A 14,156-nucleotide genomic window follows, 5' to 3' on the forward strand; every position below is an offset into this window, starting at 1 on the left:
ATGAATTGATAAACAAAATGGAGGAATCCTGAAGACAGTATGCTAAGTGAAAGAAGCCAGACACAAAAGGACAAATACTTTATGATGATGCTGCCTATGTAAGGGATCTAGAGCAGTCAGATTCATAGAGACAGAAAATAGAATGCTCATTGCCAGGGGCTGGGGGAGGAGGGAATGGGAAGTCACTGTTTAATGGGCACAGAGTTTCACTTTGGAAAGGTGAAACAGTTCTGGAGATGGATGGTGGAGATGGTACAGAACAATGCCACCGCATGTAAAATCATGCAACTGTATACTTACAACAAATGGTTAAAGCCGTAAATTTTATGTATACTCATATTGTAACGCAATAAACAAAAATAGAAATTTAAAAGAATAAAGTTGGCTTAAATCCAGGCCCTCAACCTAGCAGAGCCGCTCAGGTGACCCCGTACACCTGGTCCAGCTCATCGACCTCGCCCCCGCACCTCCCTCCCCAGCCCCGCCCCTCCCTCCCCCGCCCCGCCCCTCCCTCCCCAGCCCCGCCCCTCTCTCCCTCCCTAGCCCCGCCCCTCCCCGCCCCCACAGGTTGCGACCCTGCGGCCCCCGCCGTCTCACCACGCAGGCGCTGAGCGGTGGCCAGGATGGGGCGTGGCCTCATTCTGCGCCTGTGCTGAATTCCAGCCGCCACTGCTGTGGGATAAAATGATTCCCAGGTTGGGCTCCCTGGCCTGTTGGCCTAGTGGAGGCCGACACAGCACACGCGCAAACCGAGCACGCGCGTCAAATGACGGAGAGAGCGCGCGCTCCCCACGTCCTGCGCGCCCGGCTGCCAGGCCTCCGTCTCAGTCGTGACTCCCGCAGGGCCGGGGCTGGCGTGCCCACGTCTGAAGAGCAATGCCCGGGGAGATCATCACGCTGCAGCTGGGCCAGTGCGGCAACCAGAGTGAGCAAGCGAGCCCTGAGCCCCTCCGGTCTCTGGGTCTGCCTCTTCCCGGTCCTACCCAAGAGCTCGGCATCCACTAGTCCCTCTTTCCCTTCCATGAGTCTCCTGCCCTACTGCGTATGATGACCCAGACCGAGAGCTGTGCCTCAGCCCTGGGCTGTGATGGCTCAGAGACCCAGGTGTCTTGGGTCCACCCTTGAGTGTGACAGCCTCTGAGCCTACAGCTGGGCTCCTCAGGCCTTAGGACTCAAGTAGACTCAGGTGTCTCCCCCTCTCTCCCAGTTGGGTTCGAGTTCTGGAAACAACTGTGCGCCGAACATGGTATCAGCCCCGAGGGCATCGTGGAGGAATTCGCCACCGAGGGCACTGACCGCAAGGACGTCTTTTTCTACCAGGTGCCCCCAGCGACTTGTCCAGGGCCGGCCGTGGCCCGGGGTCCCTGAAGGGAAGGGCAGCGGCCTGGTACTGGGAAATCCGCTGGGCAAAAGGGCCAGGCGGCTGGCTTGAGGAGGGAGGGCCGGCAGGAGCCAGTGTTGGGAGGACTGAGGACTGGGCAGGTCCTAGCCGATTGGGCCCCTTCCCGGACTCCCCTTGATAGGCGGACGATGAGCACTACATCCCCCGGGCCGTGTTGCTGGACCTGGAGCCCCGGGTGATCCACTCCATCCTCAACTCCCCATATGCCAAGCTGTACAACCCAGAGAACATCTACCTGTCTGAGCATGGAGGAGGAGCTGGCAACAACTGGGCCAGTGGATTCTCCCAGGTCATTTGCTCTTCCCTGGCAGGGCCCACAAGTCCCTGTGTGGCCGCAGGCCCTGTGACTTCTCAGAGAGATGAAACCAGATCAGGATGTATGAGAGCTGGAAGGAGAGAGACATGGCTGCAGGGAGTTAACTACATAATATTAAGAACCTGCACTAGCTGGTGCTGTGTGCCAGGCTATTCTAAGTGCTTTACATGTGTTAACTTATTTAAACCTCGGAGGTACTACAGGTTCACAGCCTCTTATCTGCCTTTCCAGAATCCAAAAAGCTCTGAGGCCAAAAGAGCAGCAAAACCAAATCTCAATGGAGACAGACTATTTTAGAGTTTCTGTCCATTTTATTGTTATTACTCATACCTTTCATTACAGAAATATTAATGTATTTGATTAATGCACCTCAGATCTCCTCTGGGGTTTTATTTAATATACATATATGTACCATATTATCTTTCTAAAATCTGAAATATTTTGAATTACAAAACATAACTGGCTCCAAGGATTTTAGATAAGGGTCTGTGGACCTCTATTATTACCTTCATTGTACAGAAGCGGAAACAGGCATAGAGAAATCAAGTAACGTGCCCAGAGGCACTCAGCTAAATGGGCTGCAGCTAATGTATGAACCCAGGTAGTCTGGGTATAGAGTGCTTGCTTTTAACCACTGTGCTGTACTGCCTCTCAATGTAGATTAAAAGCAGGGCAGGGGCCGGCCCATGGCTCACTCGGGAGAGAGTGGTGCTGACGACACCAAGGCCAAGGGTTCGGATCCCTGTATAGGGATGGCCGGTTAGCTCACTGGGAGAGTGTGGTGCTGACAACACCAAGTCAAGGGTTAAAATCCCCTTACCGGTCATCTTTTAAAAATAAAAGGCAGGGCACCTATGCTACAAAAAAGTACTTTCAGGTGCTATAAGGAGAATCAAGGGTGGCTATTCTGAGGTCAGGACCCTCATCACATGGTCCTATCCCACTCTGACCACCCCCCATGTCTGTCTGTACAGGGAGAGAAGATCCACGAAGACATTTTTGACATCATAGATCGGGAGGCAGATGGTAGTGACAGTCTAGAGGTAAGTGTCCCAGGAATGCTGGTGGGAGCTGACATAGGGAAGTCTTGGCAACACCCGTTAGAAGCTATCTATTCAGCACAAGACCCACCCATGTACCCTTTGCACTGTACAGAAGCTACTGGGCCTTGCTGGAGACAAGGCAGAGTCTCCTAAGCTGTACATGTAAAAGGACCGCAGGGGAAGGAAGGGCTCAGTAAGATAGGAGTCCAAGAAATTGTGGGGTGAAGGGCCAGCCTTTGGCTCACTTGGTAGAGTGTGGCGCTGATAACACCAAGGCTGCGGGTTCCGATCCCTAATAGGGATGGTTGGTTAGCTCACTTGGGAGAGCATGGTGTTGACAACACCAAGTCAAGGGTTAAGATCCCCTTACCAGTCATCTTTTAAAAAAAAAGAAATTGTGGGGGGTGAGTCCAGTTTGAAATTCTGCTACTAGATACCTGGACACTGTTGCCCATTCTCCATGCAGGGCTTTGTGCTGTGTCACTCCATCGCTGGGGGGACAGGCTCTGGCCTGGGCTCCTATCTCTTAGAACGGCTGAATGACAGGTAAGTCTGTGTTTGGGGGACTAGGAGGAGACATGTCCTCCAACTTGGTTTCCCAAGTGACTGGGAGGCCCTGCAGATAAACATCCCTATGTGCTGGAGTAGGAAAGAGCCCTTCTAGTCTCTCCTATAGTGAAGAAAGTGAAGTTACAACAACTGAGAACCCAATCACACTCCTAGTGGTGGGAATTGGAGCCTAGGATCTGGGCCAGGTACGAAGGTCCAGGGAGTGTGGCCAGATTAGGAGCTGGAACTCTAGATCCTAAGATGTCTCTCTGCCCTTCTCCCTTGGGGGTTACAGAGTTCCAAAAGTCAAGTTTCCCTTCTCTACTGATCCTGTGACCCACCCAATTTCCCCTTCCAGATTTAGCTGCTTTCCAGACAGGTGTTGGGGAACCTCATGTTCACCAAGCTCCAGTCTGTTGCCCTGATCTTTTTCTCCCAACCCCCACCAGGTACCCCAAGAAGCTGGTGCAGACGTACTCAGTGTTTCCCAACCAGGATGAGATGAGCGACGTGGTGGTACAACCTTACAACTCACTCCTCACGCTCAAGAGGCTGACCCAGAACGCAGACTGTGTGGTGAGTCCTGGATGCTACCTTTCCCCACTCCCAGTGTCCCTGTCGACTTATTCATCTTCATGCATTTAAAAAGCCCATTCTGAGCCCTCCTTTGCCAGAGGCCTGTGCAAGTCCCTTTTAGATGGGACTCTCTGGCCATGAGGCTCAAAGGAAATTAAGCTTCAGAGCCTAAGTTCAGGCGGGTTTCCTATTTTCACTGTTCCCATAAATCTGCCACCCTCTTTTGTCCCCCCAGGTGGTGCTGGACAACACAGCCCTGAACCGGATCGCCACAGACCGCCTGCACATCCAGAACCCGTCCTTCTCCCAGATCAACCAGCTGGTGAGCACCCACTACCCACTCCTGGACTCCTTTGGACTGGACACCCTCCTTGCTGGAGGGCCATCTGGGGAAGGGAGGCTCATCCAGGCCAAAGCCTATGAAGTGACACCCCGGCCCCCAGGTGTCCACCATCATGTCGGCCAGCACGACCACCCTGCGCTACCCTGGATACATGAACAACGACCTCATCGGCCTCATTGCCTCGCTCATTCCCACACCCCGGCTCCACTTCCTCATGACCGGCTACACCCCCCTCACCACGGACCAGTCAGTAAGAGCAACCCTCAGTGGCCCAGGCCAGGCTGGCCCTGGACCTGGCAGGCCCCAACCTAGTCTCTCTCTTCCCCCCACTACCCCAGGAGCTGCCCTCTGCAGCTCCCAGAGGCTCTGCGCTCAGGCACAGATCTACAGCTTTCTTGCTGACATGCTCTCTGTCTTCCCATCTTCCTGTCTTCCCTCTGCCTTTGGCTCCTGCAGGGCTTGGGTTGTATGGAGTTGGGTTTTGCTACTGCACAAGGGCACGAGTTTGCTGAGCGGAGGAGGGCGAAGACCGTAATCCTGTGGCAGAGACTCAGTACAGACCTGAATCTAAAGACATTCCCCACAGAGACCCTCCTACCCCGAGTCTGACGGGAACATGTGTTGACCGCTGTTCTCTGTCCATGAATCAATGGACTGTGCCCTGAGTGCTGGCCTGGTCCCTGTGACCCACTGTCCCATCAGGTGGCTAGCGTAAGGAAGACCACGGTCCTAGATGTCATGAGGCGGCTGCTACAGCCCAAGAACGTGATGGTGTCCACAGGCCGGGACCGCCAGACCAACCACTGCTACATTGCCAACCTCAACATCATCCAGGGAGAGGTGGACCCCACCCAGGTGGGTGAGGCCCCTCAGTTCTACCCCCTTAACCTGCAGGGCTAGAGGAGAGGCTACCATCACCACTCCTGTGCCCACCCCAGGTCCACAAGAGCCTGCAGTGGATCCGGGAACGGAAGTTGGCCAATTTCATCCCCTGGGGCCCAGCCAGCATCCAGGTGGCCCTGTCCAGGAAGTCTCCCTACCTGCCCTCAGCCCACCGTGTTAGCGGTCTGATGATGGCCAACCACACCAGCATCTCCTCGGTGAGTCTTGTAGTTTGCACGTCTTTTCCCCTAATTGGATTCCTGATTGTGACTCACCTCTCTCCATCCCAGTTGCCCCTGCTTCCAGCTTTTTTGCTGTAGTACAGCCCAGCCTTGATTTCCTGGCTCTCTGGGCCACATTGTTTCTCAAAATTCTTTGTCGCCCTTGCTTTCTGTTTACCCCAAGCTCTTTGAAAGGACCTGTCGTCAGTACGACAAGCTGAGGAAGCGGGAGGCATTCCTGGAGCACTTCCGCAAGGAGGACATGTTCAAGGACAACTTTAATGAGATGGACACGTCCAGGGAGATTGTGCAGCAACTCATTGATGAGTACCATGCAGCCACACGGCCAGACTACATCTCCTGGGGCACCCAGGAGCAGTGAGTCCCCCAGGACAAGGACCCTCATCTGCCTTATTGGTTGGGCCAGGCCCCATCTGACTGACCTCCCCCTCAGAGCACAGATCAGGGACCTCACACGTCTCTTTCTCATACACACACGTACACACATTCTCTGTTGGCCTGGGGACATGTTTCCTTCTCCTCTTATGAGACTATCTTTAATAAAGCAGTGGACATAAATGAAGTCACTGGTCTCTTTGAAGGCTTTAGAAACCGGGCAAGGGGATGCCTGTTCTTTTACCATCACTCTGATGGAGTCCCTCCCCATTTCTAGCATCTTCAACTCTGAGCAAACGGTCTCCCCCAGATTTTCCTTCTGCCTAATTTTGGAGAACACAGGTGGGGTTTGACCTACCTGAAATTCCTTTCCAGGGTGAATATGCCCACAGATATTACCTTGTTCTCTGTCTGGCCCCCTTTGGATCCCAGTTGCCTGTCAAAAGTCACTATATTAGGTGAACATTCCACCCGTTTCATGTTCCCACATCAGAGAGTCCTGTTGATTACAAAAACTGTGGGCCTGAGGCCACCACGCCTACCACTAGGCCCTGGGCAAGCAATGGAATCAGACCAGCTACCTTTAAGCTTCTTGCAAACAGGGTGGTGCTGGAAAGACAGTCCAGGAGATCCACTAGTTTCAGGCAGCTGGAGTCTAGGAACATCAAGTCAAGAGGACAAATTTATTCTTTTATTTTATTGTTTCCATATAATGTATGTTTGTTTGTTTGTTTATTTATTTATGATTCTTTGAAAAGAATAACAAAGTTTGCAAACCTTTATCTAGACTGACCAAGAAAAAAAGAGAGAAGACAGAAATTACTAAGATCAGAAATAAAAGCAAGGGGCTGGCCCGTGGCTCACTCTGGAGAGTGCGGTGCTGATAACACCAAGGCCATGGGTTCGGATCCTATATGTAGGGATGGCCGGTTCGCTCATGGGCTGAGCGTGGTGCTGACAACACCAAGTCAAGGGTTAAGATCCCCTTACCGGTCATCTTAAAAAAAAAAAAAGAAAGAAAGAAAGAAAAGCAGAGGCGTGGTAGAGCAGTTGCTTCTATTATGCTGGAGTGGGCTTTGAGGAGAGAAATGTCCTCCTCTTTTTCTGGTCTTTGCTGGTGACTCTCCTTGTGTCACTGCAGTTGAGTGTCTGGTGGGCTGCCTGCATGGTGGCTCTGGCTACTGTTGTGTTGAGCCACTTTTGCAGCAGCCGTGGCTGTGGTGGGCCGTCCATGTGGAAGTGGTGTTTTTGGCATGCTCCTTGCCTGCTTCCAGGCGTGGAATGCTGCCCTCTGTTCCTGCCTAGTGTCCCGGGTGTGCTCTGTTTCTTCAAGAGGCCAAATTGAAAACCTGGACTGCAAGCAGGGTCAAAAGTTTTTCCACAGCTAAGGCACCATATTTCTGTTCTCAGATGGTCTCCAGTTATTTAAAGGACAGCGACTTCCACTTCTGGTCAAAGACTGTAGGGAAGTACTTGATTTAGGAGCCTAAATCTTCAGGATCGAAAGGGCAAAGCAGCTTCTTCTTAGTCTGTGGTGGATTGTCCGGGCCCCATTAGGGTCTTATATACCCTAAAGGTGAGGATTATAGTGATGGCTAATATGCATGCATACACTGTGATAAGTACATTCTTTTGTTTAATCCTCATGACAACCTTACGAAGTGGTAGACATTATTATTAATCTCATTTTATAAATGAGGAAACTGAGGCCAACAGACTTAGATTCAAACCCTGGTTTGACTGACTGGTATCTGTGTTCCTAACCATTGCACTGTCCTGCCTTTTGTGATAGTTTATAGGCTGGTGTAGAATCATCCTATTTCTGAGGACTTTTGGAGTCCCTGGATGAGCTCATGATTGTCAGAGTTTGTGGCACGTTGAATACCTGTGTAGAGAGGGTAGATTGTATCCTTGGAGTGGGGGTAAGGGGTGTCAGCCTCAACTGGCCTAAATATACTTACAAAGTGTCCCCATCACCCAAGTCAGGGTAATTGGCAACTTCTGCCTGCCTCAACTGGCCTAAATATACTTACAAAGTGTCCCCATCACCCAAGTCAGGGTAATTGGCAACTTCTGCCTGCCCTCAGGATGTCTGGGGTCAAAACCAGAGGGTCAGGCTGAGTGGATCAGAAGGATTGGGGCTGGCAGAGCTCAGCACAAGGGTGAAACACCAGCCCAAGAAAGTTTCTGCCACTCTTACTGGGGCTGAAGAGTACTGAGGAACTTTGGGCAAATTGAGATCCCCCCCCCCTTTTTACATTAGAGCATACTTGCTCACTATTGGCCTGGGGATATACTTTTCCTCCCATGAACCATTTATCTTTAATAAAGCTCTGCATGTGAACAGAGTGAGCACTATACAGGTCAGACCCCTATGAACAGAGGGGATCCTTGTAGGACTGATGCACAGACAGGCAGTCAGAAGCCAGGCCCTGGGTTGCCTGAGGGATGGCAGGGAGGCCACAAGCCTGTCACCATTGCAGTCAAAGCAGCCAGGCTGTCACTATCAGTTGCCAGTGTCTGCAGGGGGCTGACTCAGGGAGAGCCAGCCTGGTTGGTATCAACCAGCTGCCTGTTCTCTCAGTAGGGAGGAAGATGACTTCAGCAAAAACCAGTGTACACCTGGTCCCTTCTCAGCTTCACTTCCTCCTTCTGCACCACTGGGTACCTGGTCTCAGTTCTCTCCCTTAACTGCCCCCGCCCCTGATGACCAACCTTTCTTCACTTGGGGCATGTGCAGGAATAGCTAGTGATGAGTGGGGGGTCATGAGCTGGCAAATGTAGAGAGGCTGGTACATATTAATGGCCAGCTGGCCCACTTCCAGGCCACAAGCAGGTCCTCCTTTGCAAGATTCTGTTAGGCAGAATGTAGAGTCCCAGGCAGGAAGAAATACCCAGGTAGTCCAGAGTAAAAGCCATGTCTAGATAGTACTACAGTCACCAACCCAGAGGGGTGAATAAATACCCTGGGAGGGAGAAATGGATCCGCAAAGATGTCTCCTTTTTCTGACTGCTGAGCACCAGGCATTGTAAGAACAGACTCACACTTCAATGCCAACTTCAGAACCAGGTCCCTCCCACAAGGCTATTTCCAGATCAACCATCACCCCACACCAGTGCAGCCCCTCCCTGTTCTTGGCCAGCAGCAAAACCCAAAGTGTGTCAACTAGAGGGCAGTGGAAGGCCAGGTGGAAAGGGAAGGAAGCCTCTGGGAATCAGGGCAGCAGGTGGTGCTGGTATTGAAAAGTCCCTGTGGTCTGAGAAACTACAAGCCACAGAGATAACTGTCCCTGCTGAGAGACAAGCGTTGCTGTGGAAAAGTTGGAGAGAAAGCAGAATGCTCAAGCCTGGAACAGGAACTTCTTCTTGACTAAAGGAATAAGAGGAAATTAGCCATTTAAAGGTAATGTTCCCAGAACACTCCATTGTCATGTGACCCCAGGGACTCTCGAACATGCATGAGACAAATCTGTAGCAGGAAGCACATAACCAAAAACAGAGTTGTGTGAAGGAATCTGAAACTTACGGATCGCAACTTTGGGAAGCATATTGAGATGAGGTAAAGAGGTGACAAGCACAGTGGGCACACACACTGGACAAAGTGTTTGGTGGGTCAGTCTAGTAAGCCTTATCCATGGTCTCTGCCAGTTTGCAAACATTCTAGATCTCCCTAGAATTGGGCACTCAGTGGAGAGTCAGTTACAATCCAACATACAGTACACTGTCCAGCAATGCCCATCTCCAACACTTGCTCCCTTTCCATTCCCTCTCAGGCATCTTAAGCAGGGAAGGGGCTGCCCTAGAAAAGTAACGAAACATTTTCAATCGACATTCTGGTTAACCAACTCATCATTTACAAGTTTTAATTAAATTCCACAGGGCCAAATAACCACAGTGTAAGAGGTAGAATCAAGTTTCTTGCAAAGCTACAGGCCCCGGCAGTTAGAGTCCAACAACCCATGAGACCCAGTTGGAAATGTCCTCCTCATATCTCACTGGCATTATTATCTTAGTGATGCTGGCCATGGAAGCTGGAGGTAGCAATTCTTCCCTCCAACCCTCAAATCCATTACTGAGTTATTAATAGGGGACCAACTCATTCTGGTTTTAGCACTGAAACTTTGACTCCTGAGAAACCCCTCAGATTTGGTTTTAAAAATGAAATGCCCACATTCCCTCAGTCATAGGAAAATTAGGACAGTTGGTCACCCCAAATTAAAGAACACCACAGAGAATGACTGGAAAATCTTGAAGCAGTATGTATGAGGGATTAGGGCTGAATTAAGGCCTGGTAGACATTTGTTCATAAATTAAGCAAGCTTTTATTAAAAACAGAGACCGAGTTGCCCATCACTAAGCTTCCTAATGAACCCAACTTAAAGAGGCTCCCAATTTTATTGGAGAGGGGAAGTAGCATTGTTGCCATCTGTACAGCATTTTACCCTGCATGATGCACTTTCTCAAGCATGAATCATCTGGGCCCTTAGAGGGAGGATTTTTGTCATTTATCATCATAGGGAAATGGGCTCAGGAAGGTTAAGTAACTTGTCCAAGACCACACAGCTGTTAAGTGAAAGACACACTTGACCTCAGGTCCTCTGGCTCCAAATCAATTCTTTCTGCCACACCCAGTGTCTAAGAAGTGCTCAGAGGTTTCCTGTGGCCTGAATGGCAGTTGCAAATTCTTGAGCTGAGAAGGAATGTGATGAAATCTGTATTTTAGGATGGTTAGTTTGGAACTGGCTTGAAGAGTAAATTGGTACCATTTAGTGTGAAGTGAAAAAGCATTCAGTGGTATTTCATTTTTGTTTAAAAAATATGGATATAGAGTTATCCTTCAGTATGTGGGAGATTGGTTCTAGGATCTCCCTTAGACACCAAAATTCATGGATGCTCAAGCCCCTGATATAAAATGGGGTAGTATCTGCATATTACCAATGCATATCCTTCTGTGAACTTTAAGTCATCTTTAGATAACTTATAATACCTAATACAACGGAAATGCTATGGAGGGCCAGCCTGTGGCTCACTCGGGAGAGTGTGGTGCTGATGGCACCAAGGCCGCGGGTTCGGATCCCTATATAGGGATGGCCGGTTCACTCACTTGGGAGAGCGTGGTGCTGACGACACCAAGTCAAGGGTTAAGATCCCCTTACCGGTCATCTTAAAAAAAAAAAAAAAAGTAAATGCTATGTAAATAGTTGTTATACGGTATTGATTAGGGGATAAAGACAAGAAAAAAGTCTGTATACTTTCGGTACAGACGAAAGTTTTTTTCAAATATTTTTGATCTGTGGTTGGTTGAATCTCCAGATGTGGAACCCACAAATATGGAGGGCCGACTATATAGAAAGAGATAAAGATCGATATATATAGAGAGATGGAAAGAAGACTGAAAACAAGTATAATAAAATATTAATAGGAGTTACATTTGGCCAGTGGTATTATATGTATGTTTTTCTATATTTTCCAAATGGTCTGTGATGGATATATTTTACTTTGATAACCAGAAAAAATAAGTTTTAAGCGTAAATGAGTAGAAGTGTAAACAGGAAGAGCAACCAGAGGTAAAGAGCCCACACATGGATAATGCCAATAAAATAGATATGAAAAACAGATGCCAATAACAGAACAGAAGAAGAAACCTATGGTGTTATCCCACCAAGATCAAGGGTTCGGATCCCCGTGCCAGCCAGCCACCAAAAAAACAGAAGAAGAAGCAACCTAATTGCTTGGGGGTGGATACATCTTATTTCTCACGGATTCTTACCCTCTATCTGAAAACTATGGGAGACATGAGAGTTTAGGATTATTTCAAAATCAAGTGGATATATTTGATTCAAGTTTAGAATTCCATAAGAATAGCAAGCAAGGAAAGAAGCTCACTATTTTTCATATTATGGACAAGAAAAAAGTTAACATCCTAAATTAACTTTTTATAATATATTGCATTAGTATACAATTAACATACAATATATATACAGCCCTGCACTGCTTAACGAAAGATCAATTCTGAGAGATGTGTCATTAGGCAATTTTGTCACTGTATGGACATCATGGAGTGTATTTACACAAACCTAGAAGGTATAGCCTAATTCACACCTAGGCCATGTGGAATAACCTACTGCTCCCAGGCTACACACCTATGCAGCATGTTACTGTATCAAATACTGTAGGCAATTGTAACACAATGGTAAGTATTTGTCTATCTAAACATACCTAAACATGAACAAGGTAATGCTTTGTACTACTGTGAAGGTTCCGATGTCACTAGGCGATAGGAATGTTTCAGCTCCATGATAATCTATGGCACTATCATTGAGTATGTGGTCTATTGTGGGCCAAAACGTCATTGTGAGGCACATGACTGTATTTATAATGTTTATAATATTTACAATTAATATACAATATCTATATATTAATATACAATATAAACGGATATGAAAAATTTTAACAAAACTATTAAAGTGATGGATAGTTAAATACTTAAAAAGCTAGAGAGGGATTGCTGAAAGTATATAATTTTTGCATGTCATCATGTTTTATTCTTGTGGTTTTTGAAATTAAATAAAATGTCTCAAAGTTGTTCAATTTTAAGTGCTATATGTATACAAAACAATATTGAAAATACAAAGCCATATTGAAAATCTTGCTGAGCATTGCCTGTACATCAAGCACTGTTCTAAGCACTCTGCATATACCAGTAGAGCTCAATTAATTTCCACAACCACCGTACGGACAGGCGCTGCTATATCCCAGTTTTGACAAAGAGGAAACTGACACTGAGAGGAAAGTGAGACTCAGGGTCACACAGAGAGTCAGTGGTCGAGGGAGGTTTCTCAGCTTTCCTAGAAAGAGAAAACTTAGGAGGAGTCACGATAACTGCCAAATATTGATGGGCTGTCAATTGCAAGAGGTGGGGGGACGTATTCTGTGACACTCTAGGAGCAGAACAAGGACCACTGGAGAGAACTACATTGGGGCAGATTACAGCTCCCCAGCAGAAAGAATTTCCACATGAGCAATACTGTCCCCGGGCAGATGAGTGGCTCTGAGGACTATGAATCCCCCTCCACTGAACTCAGCAAGTTCTGCATGAGGGCTTGCCTGCAATAGACAGATCCATTTATTTATCCCGAGAAAAGGAAAGGGCACTCTGGAGAGCCAAGTTCACGTACAGTTATGTACATGACTCACAGGTGAGCCTGTCAAGTTTTGATTCACAGTCTACTTACTCTTACTTGGGACAAAATTCTAAACTGCTTAGGTGTGTAAATTCCTAGACCAACACAAATTTGAAGGAGAAAGGAAGGGCTAGTAGGGACTCTAAAGTAAAATCAGTTAGGAACAGAGCTATCATCCTGATAAGGAGAGATATTACGAAAAGCAAAAGCAATAAGCAGCCATTTGGCTTAGGGGCAAACATACCTTCAAAGGAGTCTGGGGCAGTGCAGCAAAATAGAAATGTTGGTGCTCATGGCACATGCCTTGAGTCGATAGGAAAGATTAAATTTTGTTCAGTATAATCCATTTAAGAAAGGAGACATAAATAATATATTTTACAAATATTTCCATTGAAAATAGTTGTTAGTGCTAGGTTTGGCAGCACATGAACTAAAATTGGAATGATACAGAGAAGATTAGCATGGCCCCTGTGCAAGGATGACATGCAAATTCGTGAAGTGTTCCATATTTTTCAAACAATCCAATTAAAAAATGGGCAAAGGAGCTGAATACACATTTTTCAAAGGAAAAAAAGAAAAAGGAAGGAAGGAAGGAAGGAAGGAAAGAAGGAAGGAATGAGGGGAAGGAGGGAGGAAGGGAGGAAGGAGACCACACACTAATACATTGAACTTTCAGAAGGAAAGAACAAATCTATGGTTACTAGAGGTGGGAGTGGGGGAGGGAGAGGAGGGTTGAGGAGGCATCAGGTAAGGGGCATAAAGAATAATTACAATTTGTAATAACGAATATGCTAATAATATTGACTCGATCATCACACGTTGCACACAGGTAATGGTAGTTAATGCTGTACCCCCAAAATATGTACAATCAATTATGCTTCAATAAAGAAGAAAAGAAAAGAATTTTTAAATGTTTTGAGTTATGGGACCTAGACAGATAAGCCTGGTTATCTGGAAAATGTTTTAAGTTTCTTATCTACATGGGACATCTTTTTTTTTTTTTTTTTCCTGATAAAAATGAAAGGGTAAAACAATGAGAATCCACTGCTTTTCCACTGCAAGAGGCAGCAACCTTCCTCAGGGCTACTGAAACTCTGTTCACTGTTTTCCTGGCAATTCCCCCTCCATATTGTAATAATGATGATTCACTTCCCCGCCTTCCCTGCTGGCCTATGCATTTCTTATGAGCTGGGACAGTGTCTTTTATCTCTGTTTCTCTGATATTTACTGCAAGTCCTGCACAT

General features: G+C 47.5%; 1 protein-coding gene and 1 non-coding gene across 3 annotated transcripts; both read left to right on the forward strand.

Annotated features, from left to right (window-relative positions):
• The first annotated feature begins 876 nt into the window (after positions 1 to 876).
• Positions 877 to 5,771, forward strand: LOC134388409 (tubulin gamma-1 chain-like). 2 transcript variants are annotated; one of them, XM_063111427.1, is made up of 11 exons: positions 877 to 925; positions 1,208 to 1,320; positions 1,524 to 1,691; positions 2,693 to 2,788; positions 3,228 to 3,307; positions 3,760 to 3,886; positions 4,122 to 4,208; positions 4,330 to 4,479; positions 4,932 to 5,084; positions 5,168 to 5,329; positions 5,517 to 5,771. In XM_063111427.1, the coding sequence occupies exons 1-11, from the start codon at positions 877 to 879 to the stop codon at positions 5,712 to 5,714; spliced, it is 1,383 nt and encodes a 460-aa protein (XP_062967497.1). In that variant the 3' UTR covers positions 5,715 to 5,771. The 2 variants fall into 2 exon arrangements, with proteins under 2 accessions (XP_062967497.1, XP_062967498.1); XM_063111428.1 differs by having other exon boundaries at positions 2,693 to 2,761.
• A 7,547-nt stretch (positions 5,772 to 13,318) lies between these two features.
• Positions 13,319 to 13,425, forward strand: LOC134389747 (U6 spliceosomal RNA). Its single transcript, XR_010024724.1, has one exon. It is a non-coding gene; the product is annotated as a U6 spliceosomal RNA (small nuclear RNA).
• The last annotated feature ends 731 nt before the right edge of the window (positions 13,426 to 14,156 follow it).

The sequence above is a fragment of the Cynocephalus volans genome, chromosome 10, assembly GCF_027409185.1.
Source record: "Cynocephalus volans isolate mCynVol1 chromosome 10, mCynVol1.pri, whole genome shotgun sequence".
NCBI classification, from domain to species: domain Eukaryota; kingdom Metazoa; phylum Chordata; class Mammalia; order Dermoptera; family Cynocephalidae; genus Cynocephalus; species Cynocephalus volans.